This window comes from Pan paniscus, chromosome 15 (genome assembly GCF_029289425.2).
Source record: "Pan paniscus chromosome 15, NHGRI_mPanPan1-v2.0_pri, whole genome shotgun sequence".
In the NCBI taxonomy this organism is placed as follows: domain Eukaryota; kingdom Metazoa; phylum Chordata; class Mammalia; order Primates; family Hominidae; genus Pan; species Pan paniscus.
Window position 1 is genome coordinate 53,440,991 of NC_073264.2, and position 20,182 is coordinate 53,461,172.

The window sequence follows — 20,182 nt, forward strand, 5'->3', positions numbered from 1 at the left end:
GGAAGTGTTTTATTGGGCACCTGAGCTGCCCAATATGATACCCACAAGTCACACGTGGCTATTGAGCATTTGAAATGTACCCAGTGCTGTAGAGGAGCTAAGTTGTTACTCTCATTTAATGTTAATTAATTTAAATTTAAATAGCCAGATGTGGCTAATGGCTACAATATTGGTCAAGGGAGGCCTAGTGCCTAATAATAAATTCCATGTTTTCTTAATCACTCATAGTGGCTCTGTTTCTCTGGTTGAATCCTGACTGATACAGGCAGCAGCTGCTAGCTACATGGGGAGAGCATGGAGACACAAAGCCAGCATAACTAGGAATCACAGGGCTAGAGGAAGAAGCAGCCTGGCTCCTGGAAGTTCAACCAGCCTACAACCTTTGAACTTCTTAGTGAGAAAAAAAATAGACCCCCAGTGGGCAGTGAACTATCACTGTGTATTTCCAATAAATCCTGTCTCTTTTCTTGGTGGCTTCTGCTTCCTGCCGTGAAGTGTAGACCTTGTCTCAAATACCACAGGACACAGATGGTGTTCTTAGGACTCAATTTGAAAAAAAAATGTATTTATGCATGCATAGGAATCATAACATATAAATTTAAACTCGTCTTTTGAATGAGGAAAGTAACATCAATAGAACTATGAACAAGAATTAATGTTAGCTTTTTGCCCAAGCAATTCTCCTTTCCTTCATGTTTATCTTTGCTTTCTCTTGAAGAATGACCTAAAGGAAGTAACCCACCTTCCACAGTCCTTTGAATTCATGGATACATAAATGAACACTATGAACTTTAGACTTTAAGAAGTGTATATTAGTCAGGGTTTGCCAGAGAAACAGCCAGTAGGATGGATATATATAAAGATATTTATTATAAAGTATCAACTCATGCAATTGTGGAGGCTGAGAAGTCCCACAATCTGTCATGTACAAGCTGGAGACCCAGTAAAGCTGGTGACAAAGTTTGAAAGTCTGAGAGCTGAAGAGCCAGTGGTGTAGATTCCAGTCCTGGTCTGAAGGCCTGAAAACCATAAGTGTCAGCGGCAGGAGATCAATGTCCCCACTCATGCAGTGAGGCAGAGAGTGAATTTCACCTTCCCCTACTTTTTTAGTCTATTCAAGCCCTAATGGATTGCATGAAGCCCACCAACACTGAGGAGGGCATGTGCTTTACTCAGTCCATCAACTCAAACACTAATCTCCTCCAGAAACACTTTCACAGACATACCCCGCCATCATGTTTAACCAGCTACCTGGGCATCCCATGGCCTAGTCAAGTCGACACATAAAATTAACCATCACATAGTGTTCCCCACATACAATGGTCCCACAAACAGGAACTAAACAATTAGCAAAGCTCTATGGCTCAATTCTAGAATTGAGGGTGTTAATCTGTTTTCTGTTAAGAAACTCTAGGCTCTATGTAAACTGAAACTGTATCAAAATGCTGACACTAAAATTAGAAATGGGAAGAAGTAGCTTTTAAACCACAAAATTAACTGGGGGTAACTGACAAGCAAGATTAGACTTGCACTTAAAGGAACAAACGTGATGGTCCAGTTGCTACATAGCGACAGCAAACTTAACTCTCCTACTCAGCAATCTAGCAACAGGGAACACAGCAAACTGCTAAACCAAACACACACACACACACACACACACACACACACACACACACACACACACACACACGTATGTATTCTGTCCAAATGCTGGAAGCAATTAAAAGGAGTAATTTGAACAAGCAATGCTGAGCAGCACAGTAATTAATAGGATACTGGCCTCCCAAGATTTATAGGGCCCACTCTAGTCTTCCTCTTGTCACATACCTTACCACAGGTGAGACACCCTCAGGGCACTATTCACCCAGACCCCATTACCCCTCCATTCTAGACCACCTTCCAGGTACCTGAGATCATGAAATTTCCTGCTCAAATGTTGGTCCCATAACTCGCTTCCAGGGCTTGATCAGGCATCTTCCCTAGGTCCATCCAATCAAGGGTCATTTGCATGTTTGAGATGCATATTCCCAGGACCAAGGTGGCTTTGGGGAGAGAGCTTGGTTATCAACAACTATAGTGTCCACATATTGAACTATACTGTCCACATATTGAACTATACTCTCCACATATTTCTGTGCAAGACTCCTTGTGGTGCAAGACTGAGTCAGGGGTTAGGAAGACAAGGGGGCAGGGGCCTGGGGGAGGATCTTCAACTGCACTCTTGCTCTCGTATTCACAAAAACCAGGGACCGGCCTGCCACCAGGTACCCATCCAAAGAAAAGCTAGAGACAAATATATAGGAAAGGTTAAATAGTAGGTTTTTGTTGTGAGGGGCCTTATGAAAATTAAAAAGTTATAAAAATATTTGGAAAATAAGCACTGTGCAAATTCAGTGAATCTAAAATCCCTTATTTAATAGTAAAACTGCAGTGCAGAATTATGCTATAAATCATAGTGTTTTCCTATTAAGAAATACTTCTGATTTAAGTTTGATGTTTCCCCATTGCTTGGGGTGAGATGGGGGAATGTTGGAGTAGGGGAATAGTCAGAGATGGATGGCAAAGATTGGTAATAAGTTGTTACTGACCTGCAGAGTTTACAGCTTGAAAGAAAAACTGTAGGAGTTAAGATCCTCTTTCCTAGGAATCCATGCCATGAGAAGTTTAGGGATTGAAGTAGTGCCTGCTGACATGTGAAAACAGGCCTGTAAACTTTGCAAGCGATCCAGTAAATTATGCTTCTCCTAGTGGGACCACCCCCCCAACTCCGCATTCCAATCCCCAGGCCAGAATCATCAAAGTTAGCAAAAAATATTCATGGAGAGTAAGCAGGCTGTAGCAAGATAGGCTCTTCAGCAGGCAATCTTTGCTTCCTCCCACGTTGTGACTGTCTTTCTTGCCAGTTCCCTAGGCAGATCAGACCCTTCACTTCCCAGTTGGCCTCCCTTCCCCAGGTGAATGTGACTTCTTACAGAACACAATTACCTATGTTGTCTGCCAAACTGGATTTTGTTTTGTTTTGTGTTAAATATCAGCCCATTTTCACGACTCTGCAATTATGACAATATGTGGTAGGAAACCATTACTGTCAGCTCCAGTCTGAAACTGGCCACTTACCAATACACTTTGCCAGGAACAAGTCTTTCTGGATGGATACTACGTGGTTAACAACATGTAAAGATAAACGGCTAAACAAAATATCAACATTTTCTTACAAGGCTCAGCTTAAGGACAGAACAGTGATGTGCAATGGTTTTCATGTTGTATCCACAAACACAATTCTGTACAAGAAACACTCCTTTTTTTTAAATGGTTGCTTAAACAAGTGGTTATCCGTTATGCTGTTGACATAGGAAACGGTGAAATGCTAGTAACCGAATCAAAGCGGCAGTGCAACAGGCCGCTCGGTGGTGCGCATTGTGTGGTTTGGTTCCTTGGATGGACACACTTGCTTTACGCTTCATCCCAATTTTTGTCCCAACCTCTTAGTGTATCTTCCTGGGAATAGTAAAAACAAAGCAAAACATTCTGGTCTTACTTCAAGCTGCCTTTGCACTGTTATTCCCTTGTTCCGCTCATTTCACGGGATTGGGTTCTCCTAACTTCATTGTTTGGTGAGTTGCTTTGCTTTGCTCGTTGCCCCGATCTTCCGTGTATTCTGCGCAGACCCCGCAAGTGCTCCTACACTCCCTCCCAGCCCTCTGCTGGGGCTTAACGCTTCCCAGCCGAGGTCAGACTGCCGTGCGCTTCGAGTACCGGACCCCGAGGAAGCGAGAAACGCCGCTCCCGCCGGTCGCGGGCAGCTTCAGTACACCGGCAACACGCGCGCCTCTGCCCAGTGCCGCGCCCAGCGGGTGCTCAGACTCCTTCTCTCCCTCCCCGCCGGCGCGCCCCAGGGACTCGGAACGCCCCCGCGAGTGTGACGCGTCCTGCCTCCCCTGCAGCTCGCGGACACTCGCACTTGCAAGGCCTGGCCAGCACTCTTGGGCCCGCCCCCCGACAGTGCGGGGGCGGAGACGACGGCTCCCCTAGGCTCTGGCTCCCGGCCTTGGCCGGCGCGGGTAGGCGCGGGAGCCCCGAGCGCCGCTCGGATGCAGCAGCCGAGCCGCCACTCGGCGCGCGGCGGGAGACCCAGGGCAAGCCGCCGTCGGCGCGCTGGGTGCGGGAAGGGGGCTCTGGATTTCGGTCCCTCCCCTTTTTCCTCTGAGTCTCGGAACGCTCCGGCTCTCAGACCCTCTTCCTCCCAGGTAAAGGCCGGGAGAGGAGGGCGCATCTCTTTTCCAGGCACCCCACCATGGGCAATGCCTCCAATGACTCCCGGTCTGAGGACTGCGAGACGCGACAGTGGCTTCCCCCAGGCGAAAGCCCAGCCATCAGCTCCGTCATGTTCTCGGCCGGGGTGCTGGGGAACCTCATAGCACTGGCGCTGCTGGCGCGCCGCTGGCGGGGGGACGTGGGGTGCAGCGCCGGCCGCAGGAGCTCCCTCTCCTTGTTCCACGTGCTGGTGACCGAGCTGGTGTTCACCGACCTGCTCGGGACCTGCCTCATCAGCCCAGTGGTACTGGCTTCGTACGCGCGGAACCAGACCCTGGTGGCACTGGCGCCCGAGAGCCGCGCGTGCACCTACTTCGCTTTCGCCATGACCTTCTTCAGCCTGGCCACGATGCTCATGCTCTTCGCCATGGCCCTGGAGCGCTACCTCTCGATCGGGCACCCCTACTTCTACCAGCGCCGCGTCTCGCGCTCCGGGGGCCTGGCCGTGCTGCCTGTCATCTATGCAGTCTCCCTGCTCTTCTGCTCGCTGCCGCTGCTGGACTATGGGCAGTACGTCCAGTACTGCCCCGGGACCTGGTGCTTCATCCGGCACGGGCGGACCGCTTACCTGCAGCTGTACGCCACCCTGCTGCTGCTTCTCATCGTCTCGGTGCTCGCCTGCAACTTCAGTGTCATTCTCAACCTCATCCGCATGCACCGCCGAAGCCGGAGAAGCCGCTGCGGACCTTCCCTGGGCAGTGGCCGGGGCGGCCCCGGGGCCCGCAGGAGAGGGGAAAGGGTGTCCATGGCGGAGGAGACGGACCACCTCATTCTCCTGGCTATCATGACCATCACCTTCGCCGTCTGCTCCTTGCCTTTCACGGTAAGTCACTCCCTACGTTTCCACAGCCCGGCTCTGCTCAGCCTTCTCATGCTCTCCCCTGACGCCTCCACCCTTTCCACCGCCCTACAAACTTTTTGCAACTTGTAAAAATATGTCCTAATTTGTAAAGATCTGTAGCCTTCCCCACTAGTTTCCCCTCCTCTTTAGCCCACTTCCTTATCCTGGCTTATGGGCGTTGCTAGGCTAGAGTTTCTTATACAATAATACAGACCGTCCGAAAGGGAGTCCTGGGCCTCAGCTAAGCTAGCCAATCTCCTCATCCTAGCCCTGGGCAGTGTCCCTTTCTCGCTGTTGCCTATCTTGGCTTAGTAATTGAGAAAGAGGCAGCCCCTTCCACCTTAGGATGGCTGTCACTGTTCCAGCCTGACGACCTGGAGCTGCAGTTTGCTGCCCTGTACCTCTCATCCACTGGTGCTGGTTCTCCATGCTTGCCTTCTGTTCCTGCCAGGGCAAAATGTAGTACCCAACCCATAGCATTCCAGCTGCCATTGAAAATGGTCCCAGATGAGAAGGGTCCCTGATGCAGAAGTTTAGAGCATTTGTTATTTGTCCTAAAAGTCCAACAAACATCTAGTTTATAGGTTTCCCAATTTATATATTTGAATGTAACTCTTTGTGGCCATGAAAGTTTATAAAACCATAATGATAACTAGAGGAAATACTTGGAGGAACACCTTGCTAAGCATTTGTAATATCTTGCAAAACACGCTCTTAATGTCACTGTCAGAAATACACACAGGTGTCCTTCAGCTTACAGTTATGCACTTGATGAGCACAAAGCCACAGGCAGGAATGGCTGGTCCCTCTCAGGAAGGGAAGAGTGGGGCTACCTGGGGAACTGAAGGACAAGAGACCAAGTCCTGGCATCGTGCTGCCTTGATTTGGGGCAACTTTAGCAGTTATTTGATGCTAACTAACTGCTAAATGATATGAGGCTGTGAGTTCAAGTCTCCTCAAGTGTAACGTTTTAGCTGAGCCTGGAATATGTCCGAGAATGTGCTGGCCTCTTACGGGGGCTAGGAATTGGGAGTTGTGGCAACTCCACTTCCTAATCTTCAGAAGAGCAAGACTGATGCTGCAGCATCAAAGCAGTTAATAGTGACTTCCACCTGCCACAATCTTGGAGAACAGAGATGGGCAGTGCCTACTATTAACAGGTCTGACCTGTAAAAGCTGGAGGAGAGGTAACTTTATCCTATCTCCTGCCTCCATTACTGCTTCTTACATCTTCATGTGCTCATCCTCAGGGATGGGAAGGGACACAGGGTCCCAAAGGTCTGAATATGATTCTCTCCTCCCCAGCCCAGTTAACTCCCTTTCTTAGCTACGTTCTCTTCTCCCTGGTCCCCACTGTCCTCACCCTTCTACCCCATCCTCTGTCAGGGCAGAAACTGTTCTGAATTGGTTACACTTTGAGGGAATGAGATGGAATATTCAAAGACGCCCTCTTATAAAATGAAGTCGGACTGTGGGAGGCTGCATCTCCCATACCACTCTGAGCAGGGGAGTTTATGCAACAGAAACGCTGTGATGTAGAAACCCACATGGCTTATATGCTTTTGATTTATTTTACTGGTAGGAGCTTTTGATTATGTTAGGAGCTAAATCAGCTTTTGAAGGTCAGCACTAGGATGCAGAACATATATCTATGAAAGAAAGCATTTCAAGTTCCACCAAACAGCTTTGCATTCAGCTTGGGGATCAGAAACTATTCCTGAAAGACTGTCTTAGGGTGTTGGGAATTAAGATAATCAGTTCTTAGGGTTTTATCTGTCATTTGTGAGTATATTTATAAAAATATCCCCCACTATCAGCTACTTAAATAGCCTGGGAATGGGTTTGGGGTGATAACACACTTGTGAAACGATTTTTAGTCTCTTTCCTACACGAGCAAGAGGAAAAAGTTCTCCTCTTTGATCATGACTGACCCATGGCATAAACTGTATTTTTTTTAAATAAAGGTAGTGGTTTCCAACAGGTTGCCCTGTTTTCATGTAAATTGGCCTTTTACCATGAGAATTCCATCGTTGCCTTATGTTTTTGTAAATTCAAATATATGTGTGTGGATATAGATATAGATATTGTTTTCCCTCCGTCAGTTAATATTAGGCCAAGGGATGCTCCAGAGTTGCCAGATAGAAGGGGCTTAGCCACAGAAATCTGGCTAAAAGGTGTAGAGGGAGTAGGAGCTTTGCTTTGAAGCTGTGTTTTTATTTCAATTTCCTGTTTATGGCTTGGGGGGGCCAGACGGAGACTATGAAGGGGCTTTAGCTCCCCCAAACCACCTCTAAGCATTGACACTATCAGCAAATTGCTTTTGCTTCTGGCAAAGATTCCCAAAGAGCTGGAGAAAATCCTAGTGTGAACATAATCAGAAAGCCAGCCTCCCTGACTTCCATTGTTGGAGCTACCATGACACCATATTCAGATGAACTATACACAAAATGGAAATTGGAAGCATTGTCACCTCTTAATAAGAAAATTTATATTGACCACTGATGGATTTTATTTTGTCAATAGATTATTGGGAATAATTGCTAGTATCTTTCACTTACATAGCACTTTAAGCTTTATGAAATGCTGTACTATCTTGATTTAAGTTATTTCTTGAAGGGCTTATCTGAAAATTCAAGCTCATGGCTACTGTTTGGTTTATACATCCTGCTGTTCAGAATCCTTGGCATGTGCCTCCAGGGGAGGTTGCTTTTTCCTCCAAGTCCTTTTATTCTACTTGGCCCACACTAAAATTGTGGTCAGAAGTGGCCTATACCAATCTCCCACCTGAAGCAGGAATCATTTCCACATGTCCTAACAGGGGGCTCTAGAAGCAAAGGTTTATGGTTGCCTTCAGAAATGTTTCTGTTTCTCTAACGGAGGGCACATGATCTGATAGAAATACAGTGTGAACCACAAATGCAAGCCACAAATGGAATTTTAAATGTTCTAGTAGTCATATAACAAAAAGTAAAAAGAAACAGAGAAAATTAATTGAATTACATATTTTATTTAACCCAATATATCTAAAATATTATCAATTCAAAATACTAGTTATGTAAAATAATTATTAATAAGCTATTCCAAGTAAGTTTCTTCCTTGTATCCCAGAAAATAGTAGCAATCTACTCTATCTCTTCCCACTCCTTCCTCAGGATAACAAGCTGCTTTCTTTGTCCCTCAAAAGTGGACCAAACCACTGGCAACAAGGAGGACAGCTGTACCCAGTGGGACACCAGTCTATTCCACAGCACTCCAGTAGTGGACAGAGGAGGGAAATGGGGGAATTCAGAAACCTAGAACTACTAATGTCAGGCATTGTCCCAAGGTTTGGGCAGGTTGGAATTACTGCTTCCTCCAAAGATGCCAGTCTAGGGCTTCCAAAATTTTGGAAGTAAAACTGTAGTTTTTTTTAAAGGCCCAGTCCCTTCAAGTGAAGTCCAATTCAACCTCATATGTCATTATTATCGACCACAAAATCAGACTTTTGAATGCTAACTTTTGCATTAACCCATTATCTTCACAACACCGTAGGAAATAGTATGATGATTTCTATCGTACAGACGAGGCAAATGACTCACCCTGTGTCCCACAGCTAATGGGTGGTGGAACTGGGACTCAAAGCTAGGCAATTTAAGCACTGAGCCAATTAACCTAACCACAACACTATCCAAGAGAAAGTACTTATTTCAGGGGTAACAGATGAGAAGATTAATCTAAGATTTCTTAAAAGAGCTGTGAGAATGTTATAAATATCTGGACCACTTTGCCTCTTAATTCCAACTAGTTAGCTTTAAAAATAAAATGGCAAAGACCTTTTTCTTCATGTCAGCTCAAGGGAGCTGAGCCAGGGCCAACTATGTGGTTCCCTTTCTTTTCTCCACAGACCTATGAAATAAAAGGCTGAGACTCAGATTCTAGGAGATTGGCTAATGTAAATGCTGGTCTAAATTAAGAAATAATCAGATTATCCCTCACATAAAATCTTTCATCAGAACAAATAAAACATCTCTTAAGTGACCAAAAACCATGTGGTGTTTGGGAAATGACATTATTTTGGCTGCCTAGTATGAAATTCTGCATGGAACCAACAACATATTCCAAACTGTTTATTCACTAAAGGGATATTGTATAAATTAATAAATTCCTCCTTATGTTAATCAGCTTTGCCATCGTTTTACAGAGATAAATAGAAACTTTCTTCCTGAAATGGAACAGAACACAGGAAATATATGAGACCTCTATTCTTGCCTCAGATACTGTTTGTGTCTTCATATCCAACTCATATCAAGCCCCTTTCTCGCCACTTTTCTAATTGTGGATAGCTTCTGGCCATTTTAAACTGTTTTCCACATGCCATGAGGATAAAGTGCTTATGTATTTTTATTCAGTTCTAAAATTTCAAGAGTAAACCATTGACTCATACTAAAAAGTTCTCCATCTTTAGAAATTCTTTAGGGTTATAACTTCTAGGTAAATCTGATTAGTGGAAATCTGATCTTGGCAATACAAAACAAACTCCAGTAAACAGTACTAGAGTTTCCTTTTCATTCCTGGTACTCATTATGTAAAATATAACATGAATGGGGGTTGAAAAGCTGATACGACATTGGTAGATTATATACATGCCAAATATAACAATTCTGGTAGGAATGAAAAAGAACTCCAGACATCTCTACATATAACCACAATGAACTTTGCCTGGTGATAGTTTAAGTTAATGTCCATAAACAACTGGAAGGCCCTTTATCATTTAAGCATCATTAACCATGTGTTTGCGGATCGATGAGACAGTTTTAATACACATGATGTTTTAAGAGAAAGTTCCTCTATTTGAGTGTTTTCACTTGACGTCTTTTCTCCTTTGCCATTTGATATTATGAATGCTGATTTGAATAAAGACACAATTACACTGGTTTTAAAAATGTAAACAGAAAGAACCTTAGTTCTTTTCCCAAAAGAGAATTTGTGCATTATGTCCACACCTTTGGTCAAGTGGGTCCTCACTGCTATCTCAGATGGTTTAGACCAGGTCCTCAGCTTAAAGAGAAACACCTTCTGGAGATGGTATATTTCTTCTTTGGCATATCAAAAACCAATCACAGTATTAAGTTTAAAAAAAGAATAGAAATGGTGAGACCGTGTTTCAGGAAGGCAATGAACAGGTGTCTTTCCAGCTAGAGGCTTAAGACCCAGTTCATCTGCAACTCAGTCTGCTCAGTTGGCTTCTCCTGTCCTGTTTTGAAGTTTCTGACCCTCTACTCCCTGTCCTTATCTTGAGCTCAAGTCCATTGTACTTCAGTTTATATTATCAAGGTGTACCAAGCTCCATTTTTCTGAGAATATTTTGCTGCCTAAAACTGCCCCTAACAGAAAACTAAACCTAAGAACCTTGCAGCTGGGACATACATGTGATGGAAAGGGCCAGGGATCGGATAAGCACATTTAGAAAAGTCTCAAAGTTCCTCTAGAGCAGGGTCCATAACCTGTGCTGCATGGAAAGTGCCTGGATTTTCTGCCTGAATTCATTTGCAAAAACGTTTATATGAGTTTATGTTTATATGTTTGTATGAGTTGTGGGTAGATGGTTCATAGTGTCCATCAGTTTGTCAAAGAGTTAAGAGCCACCATCTTGGAATAAATAGGCCCAGAGGTCTAAACCTTAGCATTTGCTCTTTTTTTGTTTCCAGTTCTGAGAAGCACAAGACAAAGGACACTAGTCCTGGAGCCACATGGATCCAGTTTTTCCTACTGCAGGAAAATAGGCTTCTGTTTCCCTCTACCACAAAGCACCTGTGATTCAGGCAAAGGGATTTCTTTAAAGCATCATGTACCTGAAAAATAATCTCCCCCAAAAATGTTTTTTTTTAAAGAATGAATTAGGCAAAGTCTATAGTCAGGACACCTTAGTGTCTTTCAGAAGGCAGGTAAACATATAACAATCTATGCTTGCAATTTAGCTGTGGAAAAGTGTGGAGGAAAAACAAGTCCCAGAGAAAGCTAAGTAGCTACTTACAAATAGCCATAGTTTTTCAGTCCATAAACAGGAACCATGATATCCATAAACTTTTGTGACATCTTTGAAGAGAAATCTCCTCCAAACCCATAATGTGGTCAGACATTTGTGAATTTCATGCTAAGCTTTACATTACAGGCTTTTTATATAGATGGCAGCAGAGTGTCTAGTGGCTAAAAGCCAAGTTTGGTGTCCCATGGATTCAGTTTGACTCCACATTTTCTCTACTTACCCAGACTGTAATTCTATGCAAAGTAACTGATCTTCTAAACCTTCATTTCCTTCTAACATAGGAATAATAATACTTCGTAGGTTTATGTAAATATTAAACAAAATATGCCTTATAAATTGCTTGGCACCATGCCTAACACACAGTAGGTGTTTAATAAATGTTAGCTGCTATCTCTAGGGGATTCCATTTCAAGGGAAAATCAGATTGTATATTAATGATCAGGAAATGAATTCTGAAAGCTCAAAGTCATTTGTTTGATTGACCTAAGTGGCCTTTTGTTTTTAAGTGTGATAAATGAATAATTTTAAACTATTCCAGGTTTTAGATACGGTTCTAAAGGGATGTCTCACACCCTGGCTGCATATTAAAATTACTTGGAGCACTTTGCAAACCTTGATGCCCATGGCTCAACCTAGACTAATTAAGTCGGAGTCTCTGGGTATCGGGGGAACTCACCCCCAATATTTCAACTTAGGTTCTTTCTATTTTCCATAAGTGTTGGCCGGCTGAGAAAGAGAAAGAGTACGAAGAGAGGAATTATACAGCTGGGCCGCTGGGGGTGACATCACATATCTGTAGGACCATGATGCCCACCTGAGCTGCAAAATCAGCACGTTTTTATTAAGGATTTCAAAAGGGGAGGGGGTGTAAGCAGGGAATAGGTCACAAAGATCACATGCTTCAAAGGGGAAAAAGGAGAACAAAGATCACATGCTTCTGAGGAAACAGGACAAGGGCAAAATCAGAAACTCCTGATAAGAGTCCAACAAAGATCACAAGGCAAAGGGCAAAAGCAAAGATCACAAGGCAAAGGGCAAAAGCAGAATTACTGATAAGGGTCTATGTTCAGCGATGCACGTATTGTCTTGATAAACATCTTAAACAACAGAAAACAGGGTTCGAGAGCAGAGAACCAGTCTGACCTCAAATTAACCAGGATGGGTTTTTTTCCCCACCCTAGTAAGCCTGAGGGTACTGCAGGAGACCAGGGCGTATTTCAGTCCTTATCTCAACCGCATAAGACAGACACTCCCAGAGCGGCCGTTTATAGACCTCCCCCCAGGAATGCATTCCTTCTCCAGGGTATTAATTATTAATATTCTTTGCTAGGAAAAGAATTTAACAATATCTTCCCTACATGCATGTCAGTTTATAGGCTCTCTGCAAGAAGAAAAATATGGCTCTATTTTGCCCGACCCCACAGCCAGTCAGACCTTGTGGTTTTCTTCCCTTGTTCCCTGAAAATCGCTGTTATTCTGTTCTTTTTCAAGGTGCACTGATTTCATATTGTTCAAACACATATGTTTTACAATCAATTTGTACAGTTAACACAAATATCATAGTGGTCCTGAGGTGATGTACATCCTCAGCTTACGAAGATAACAGGATTAAGAGATTAAAGTAAGACAGGCGTAAGAAATTATAAGAATATTATTTGGGAACGGATAAATGTCCATGAAATCTTCACAATTTATATTCCTCTGCCACGGCTCCAGCCAGTCCTTCCATTTGGGGTCCCTGACTTCCTGCAACATCTGGGGAAGGGAGAAATGTCTCAGAATATTTTTATGCATGTATGTATGTATGTATGTATGTGTGTATGTATGTATGTATTTATTTTGAGACAGAGACTCACTCTGTCACCCAGGCTGAAGTGCAGTGGTGTGATCTCAGCTCACTACAACCTCTGCCTCCTAGGTTCAAGCAATCCTTCCCCTCAGCCTTCCAAGTAGCTGGGATTACAGGTGCCCACCAACACGCCTGGGTAATTTTTGTATTTTTTAGTAGAGATGTAGTTTCACCATGTTGGCCAGGCTGGTCTCAAACTTCTCACCTCAGGTGACCTGCCTGCCTCGGCCTCCCAAAGTGCTAGGATTACAGGCGTGAGCCACCACACCCAACCTATTTTTAAAGCTCCTCAGTTTATTTCAATGATCGGCCAAATAAAGCCCTCATTTGCTCTAAAATTCTGAACCCACTTTGTAATTGCATTAAAGATAGAAAAGTAGCACAAAAGAATAGTACCTGGTCAGTGCCAAAATGAAGTTTTCTATGGGAGGCTGCTTCTATACATGACAATGCTAAAATAGCACTAATTCTCATCTGTGCCACTTTGTAAATGTCACAACAAGGCTTTACCTTCTTAACAAAGCCCTGTAGAGACAGCCTGCCCTGAGGAATTAAAATTCACTTGACTCATTGGGATTAGCACTTGGTATTTTTCTCATAACAAATACATTGGTAGTGCACACAAAAAGATGGATAACTTCTACCAACCTCTGAAACTGAATTGCCGAATATCACTGACATATTATTAATTAATTGTCTTATATCCTTTGTGACATCCTTTAACTAAAAACTCAGGACTGGCCGGAGGGAGAGGAGAATGGGCAGTTATTGTTTAATGGGTACAGAGTTTCAATTTGGGATGATGAAAATAATTCTGGAGATGGTAGTGATGGTTGCTGTTCTTTGTTCTTTTACGTGGATGCAGTCAAATGCATCCACAAGAAGAGACACAGGAGATGTTCAGGAAAACACAGACATGGTGGACCACTCAGGGCCACATGAAAAAGCATCGGTTTCAGTCAGGAGGCAGAGAGGCAGGAGGGTGGGGAGGACGTGGGCCAAGCCTTTATTGGAGTTTCCACAAGAAAGGCAGAGCAGGGTAAACAGTTTAGGATTGGTTAGGTTGAATAATTTCAGCAGGCTCTAAGCTATAGGGGTGGTCCCTAGTTGCCTGGTACCTGGCATTGGAATGATAAAAGCAGAGGAATAAAGATTTCCTTGATAGAAGAGTTCTGGCCCTGGATAGGTTAGTCTGTATATCAAAGACATGCTCCCAGCCTAACTCTTTGCTATCTCTACAAATTAGCTAGCCCCGGAGGGGCATTTTCTCCCAGCCAAGAAGAATTTAAGATGTCAAAACATAATATGCAGAAAAGTGAAAATATAAACAATATGATTGCCCCACAATGTAAATGTATTTAATGTATAGCTGAAAATGGCAAAATGGTAAATTTTATGTTATATTTATTTTACCACAATTTTTTAAAATCCCAGTATCCATAAGATCAAAAATATAGTAATCTAGGCAAAAGACAAGTCCAAAAGAAAAAAATGGGGAGGTAGAAGACAAAACTTACATCAAGAATTTCGAGGGTCACTGAAGTATGTCTCTTCTCCAAGTATAAAAGAAGGAACTGGCTGGGCGCAGTGGCTCACACCTGTAATCCCAGCACTTTGGGAGGCCAAGGCAGGCAGATCGCTTGAGGTCAGGAGTTCAAGACCAGCCTGTCCAACATGGTGAAACCCCATCTCTACTAAAAATACAAAAATTAGCCAGGCGTGGTGGCGGGTGCCTGTAATCCCAGCTACTCAGGAGGCTGCAGCAGGAGAATCACTTGAACCCAGGAGGCAGAGGTTGCAGTGAGCGGAGATCACGCCACTGCACCCTATCCTGGGCGACAGAGTGAGACTCCATCTCAAAAAAAAAGCCGTCTTCTACAAAATATTGGTCACCTCCAAAGTGCAAATTTTAAGCAATTCTCAAAATTACCCAGCATAGTAGATGAAAAGGAAAGGAAACAGTACAGAATTGCTTCATCCTCTACAACCAATTTTCACTTCTCATTATTCTGTCACGCTCTAAAGACATTCAGGAACTCTGATGTGGGTTATTCTCCCCTGAAAACCTGACTCATCTTAATGTGTGAAGCTGCAACACCAGAGGCTATGCCTTTTCTGCACTTCTTGGCTGGCCAATTCAGTGTGAATATGTTCTCTGGTTAAACTAGATCATCAACTCAGCTGCAGGCCCTTTCTACAGGAGTGCTCAGTTATGCATCATGTGCACACGTGTGTGTGCATATGTAATCACTAATGTGTTTTAATCTGTAGACCTATGTGCATCATTATCCTGAATTTCTTACCTCCAAATCACTCTTTTAACACACCAGCCTGTATAGTTTTCATCCAAAATAGTTTAACTGACAAGAAAGCTATTGCTCCATTGCACCTCCTCACCTAGCTTTCCTCTACTCTCTGGGAAACCCACCATCAATTCTTCTTTTTCCTTACTCATCTGCCAAATCTTTTCTCCATTCCCTATGCCAAGATTCTCTGGCATAAACACCTATGGCTGCCAAACCTTCCTGCTCTTGTCCCAACATAAGCAAACTGAAGATGACTACCCTTTGCGCTCTCTGCAATTTGCTTTGTATATCCAGTTGCCAGATGCCTGCAGAGTAAGTACTCGGAGAAGGGAAACAAGCTGCTCCTTCTTCTGCAGAAGGCGAGTGAAGAAAAGAGGGGCTAGGTGTCTAAAGCCATTGGTAAGAAAGACCCTGGAGCCTTATAAAGCACTGGTTTTAAATGACTAGGTGTGATCTACCTTTGTTTTCCTCTTTTCTGTGAATTTTGTAGAAGTGTGATCTTTATCAAGATGCATTATTCCATTCCTTCCAACCTGCCCAAACATTTATGTTGCTCCCTAAATATCTAAGAAATCGTTTGAGGGCTGGTAGAGCAGTTTGGTCCATATGTAAAGATGTGTCAGCTTTCCAGTGTTCAGGACATTGTTCTGAGGCCTTTGCTCTAATACAGGCCTGCATGTAGCACACAGTGAGCACTGCACTGGCATCAGGAGAGTTGGAATTTGCATCCTGATTTGGCCACTAACCAGCTCTGGGTACTTGAGCAAATTATCTAATTTTCTATACCCCAGTGTCTGCATTTGTAAAATGGAGATAATAACAATGAACACTGTGGAGCACTTAGGATGTGAGCACTGATCTAAGTAGCTTACACACATCACTTCCTATCATCCTTTCAGCAACTCTATGAAGTGGGTATGTTATTATTATCACCCGTTTTAAAGATGTCAAAACTGAGGCACAAAGGTTCATTATTAATATCTTGCCATTGGTCCCAAACTATATACAGAGGTAGGATTCAAACCCAGTCCAATGGCTAGAACTCATACTCCCACTCAGGGTGTTCCATTGCAGACCCTGTCTCGCTGAATTGTGATCATTAGATTTGGTATTTGAAAGTAAATGTAACATGTTATTAGTTTTCCTGAAGTTCACTTCCCTATCTGTTAAAAAGAGACAATCTCTAAGTTTCAGAGTTTCTATAAGGAGTAGAGATAAAGCGGGGTTAGTACCCAGAACAATTCATGACACATATATTAGGTTATTGATACACTGGAGCTACTAATATTATCATTATTATTTATATTGTTAAAAGATTCTATTCTAGATGACAAGAAAAGTTTGTTTCTCTCCACTCCCAATGACACCAGGACATTGTGCATGGTGTTAATGTTAATTGCATTCCACAGAAAACATGCTTTCACTGAGTTCAAGGGGAAAAAATACATTCATTATGTTACAGTTTACATAAGGAAGAAAGGTAAGATTCCCACCCCCCACCTTTCGTTCCCCACCACTACCACAGACAAAACATGGTTTTGCTTTTAAATCTCAAGACATAACATAGGGTCTAAGCCTGTCTACTGCTACGATGTAAAACTAACATCATTTTTCCCCTTTGCTTCTTACAGATTTTTGCATATATGAATGAAACCTCTTCCCGAAAGGAAAAATGGGACCTCCAAGCTCTTAGGTTTTTATCAATTAATTCAATAATTGACCCTTGGGTCTTTGCCATCCTTAGGCCTCCTGTTCTGAGACTAATGCGTTCAGTCCTCTGTTGTCGGATTTCATTAAGAACACAAGATGCAACACAAACTTCCTGTTCTACACAGTCAGATGCCAGTAAACAGGCTGACCTTTGAGGTCAGTAGTTTAAAAGTTCTTAGTTATATAGCATCTGGAAGATCCTTTTGAAATTGTTCCTTGGAGAAATGAAAACAGTGTGTAAACAGAATGAAGCTGCCCTAATAAAAAGGAGTATACAAACATTTAAGCTGTGGTCAAGGCTACAGACATGCTGACAAGGCACTTCATGTAAAGTGTCAGAAGGAGCTACAAAACCTACCCTCAATGAGCATGGTACTTGGCCTTTGGAGGAACAATCGGCTGCATTGAAGATCCAGCTGCCTATTGATTTAAGCTTTCCTGTTGAAGGACAAAGTATGTGGTTTTGTAATTTGTTTGAAACCCCAAACAGTGACTGTACTTTCTATTTTAATCTTGCTACTACCGTTATAAACATATAGTGTACAGCCAGACCAGATTAAACTTCATATGTAATCTCTAGGAAGTCAATATGTGGAAGCAACCAAGCCTGCTGTCTTGTGATCACTTAGCGAACCCTTTATTTGAACAATGAAGTTGAAAATCATAGGCACTTTTTACTGTGATGTTTGTGTATGTGGGAGTACTCTCATCACTACAGTATTACTCTTACAAGAGTGGACTCAGTCGGTTAACATCAGTTTTGTTTACTCATCCTCCAGGAACTGCAGGTCAAGTTGTCAGGTTATTTATTTTATAATGTCCATATGCTAATAGTGATCAAGAAGACTTTAGGAATGGCTCTCTCAACAAGAAATAATAGAAATGTCTCAAGGCAGTTAATTCTCATTAATACTCTTTATTTATTCTATTTCTGGGGGAGGATGTACGTGGCCATGTATGAAGCCAAATATTAGGCTTAAAAACTGAAAAATCTGGTTCATTCTTCAGATATACTGGAACCCTTTTAAAGTTGATATTGGGGCCATGAGTAAAATAGATTTTATAAGATGACTGTGTTGTACCAAAATTCATCTGTCTATATTTTATTTAGGGAACATGGTTTGACTCATCTTATATGGGAAACCATGTAGCAGTGAGTCATATCTTAATATATTTCTAAATGTTTGGCATGTAAATGTAAACTCAGCATCAAAATATTTCAGTGAATTTGCACTGTTTAATCATAGTTACTGTGTAAACTCATCTGAAATGTTACAAAAATAAACTATAAAACAAAAATTTGAAAATGGAATAGTATTTTATGAACTCCCTCAAATAACATTTTGTGATTAATATAAACATAGTATCTTTTAAATTAGATCAAAGTGGAAAAATTATATTTAATTTGGCGGATTCGTAAAGTGTGGTTGCCAGGTTTTAAAGTGAGGTTGCAAATTAGAGTTTAAAATATTCATTATAATACTTGATATTAGAAGATATTTTTTTCCTCCAGTTTTTACCCTTCCAGTATGATCTTTAAAATAGTAGAACCATCTTATTTTTTTCATAGTGATATTATTGGATAGCCACTCCTTAAAAAAAAAAAAAAGAGATGCTTGTTTTCTCCAAAGTCTCATTGAGTTGTTTATCCAAGGCTATTTCCTTTAAGCAGTTATCAAACTAGCTGATCACTTAGAATGATTTCAAACCAATCTAGGCATCAGTGTATTTTGATACAAACAATCTACGTCAAATCAGCTCTTAAGAAGAATAAATAAGTGGTTTGCTTTTCTACAAATTTAAACAAGCCAGGCAAAATTTAACTTAACTAAAATCTAGACATGTAAATAAATCTTCCCTGTCCACCAGGCATTCTAAAGTTAAGAAATTATTCTAAATGGGACTAATTAGGCCCATGGGTAATTCCTAAACATAAAATTCTGAAGTTGCTTTGAACTAGAAGATTAATTCCTTTTATCAGATGACTTGTTTTTCTCCAGATGAAAATGTCAACTACAATTTTTCACCCCACCTTACTGCCCCCCTAAAATCCCAGAATAATGCCTGAGAACTGAAAACAAAAACACAAAATTGGACATAATATCACTAGCAAGAACAAAATGATTTGCTCTGGAGCCCAAAGTATAAGAATTTAAGCCACTTATTTAAGCACTGGTATATTTCTAGAACTCTGTTTCCTCATGTACTCCTGTTCCATGTACTGTGCTGAACGACTAAATCCTGGTATTTCATTTATACCAATATATATGTAGAAGGAGTTGAAAGTAAAAATCCTCCGTAATAGTCATTACCTCCTATTAATGGCAATTTAAAGGTAGCTTAGAAAAAAATTACTAAAATTAGATATGTAAATATTCCCTTTCTAAAATCCTATCACATCAGACATACCTGTTTAAGTTACTGTTTCATCATCAAGTTAAATAAAAGAACAGAATTTACTTAGCCTGATATATTAAAGACTGAATTGTGATAAAAGAAGATCTAGACTTTATTCTTTGCCCCTAGTAGTCAGAATGAAAAGGGAGAAAGAAACCATAGTTGGGATTCCCTGCAGCATGCCAGCCCTAAAGTTTAGGTGTTTGGATATGGGATGGACCAAGCTCTCTGCTCTGAGCTGAATCGTTCCTAAATGGTTCAGTGTGGCCCTGGTCATCTTTTCCAAGAAAGAACTGAAAAATTCTGGTGCTAAATTGTGGCCTTGAATCTCCAAAAATCTGATCGGGATCTGAGTTTGTTTAGAAGGTATAAGATGACTCTAGAAGACCTGCATCACAAAGTGGGTTGGACCCATGACAACCCAGAGCAAGATCGAAACTCTAGAAACCACTCCAACTCCAAATCATGATGCTTGCAGAGGTCTCGAACCCTGAGGAGGGAGGGCAAAACTGATTCACATCACTACACGCTCATGTAATTCAGTTACACTTTGGCATCTCTGTCTCCTCAGCATCAGTGCACTTTGAGAGAGGGATTGTCCTAATGCTAATGGCAGGTCAGCTCTGATCTGCACCAAGAAATAACAACACATTCCAGTTTAGAATTTGATGACTTTGAAAGGCAAGGGGAGACAATTAGCTCTCACTTAGGCAGAGTTTTGTTTATTTCACTTAGCTTAA

General features: G+C 42.1%; 1 protein-coding gene and 1 long non-coding RNA gene across 2 annotated transcripts in view; one reads left to right on the forward strand and one right to left on the reverse strand.

The window, feature by feature from the left end:
* LOC134728961 (uncharacterized) overlaps positions 1-2,636 on the reverse strand; it is a 124,914-nt gene extending 122,278 nt beyond the window's left edge. The window contains exon 1 of the long non-coding RNA XR_010109808.1: positions 2,589-2,636. This is a non-coding gene — a long non-coding RNA (uncharacterized LOC134728961). The remainder of the gene's footprint in view (positions 1-2,588) is intronic.
* Positions 822-18,344, forward strand: PTGER2 (prostaglandin E receptor 2). The gene is made up of 2 exons (XM_003831712.3): positions 822-5,137; positions 16,967-18,344. The coding sequence occupies exons 1-2, from the start codon at positions 4,295-4,297 to the stop codon at positions 17,198-17,200; spliced, it is 1,077 nt and encodes a 358-aa protein (XP_003831760.1). The 5' UTR covers positions 822-4,294; the 3' UTR covers positions 17,201-18,344.
* Positions 18,345-20,182: the final 1,838 nt, after the last annotated feature.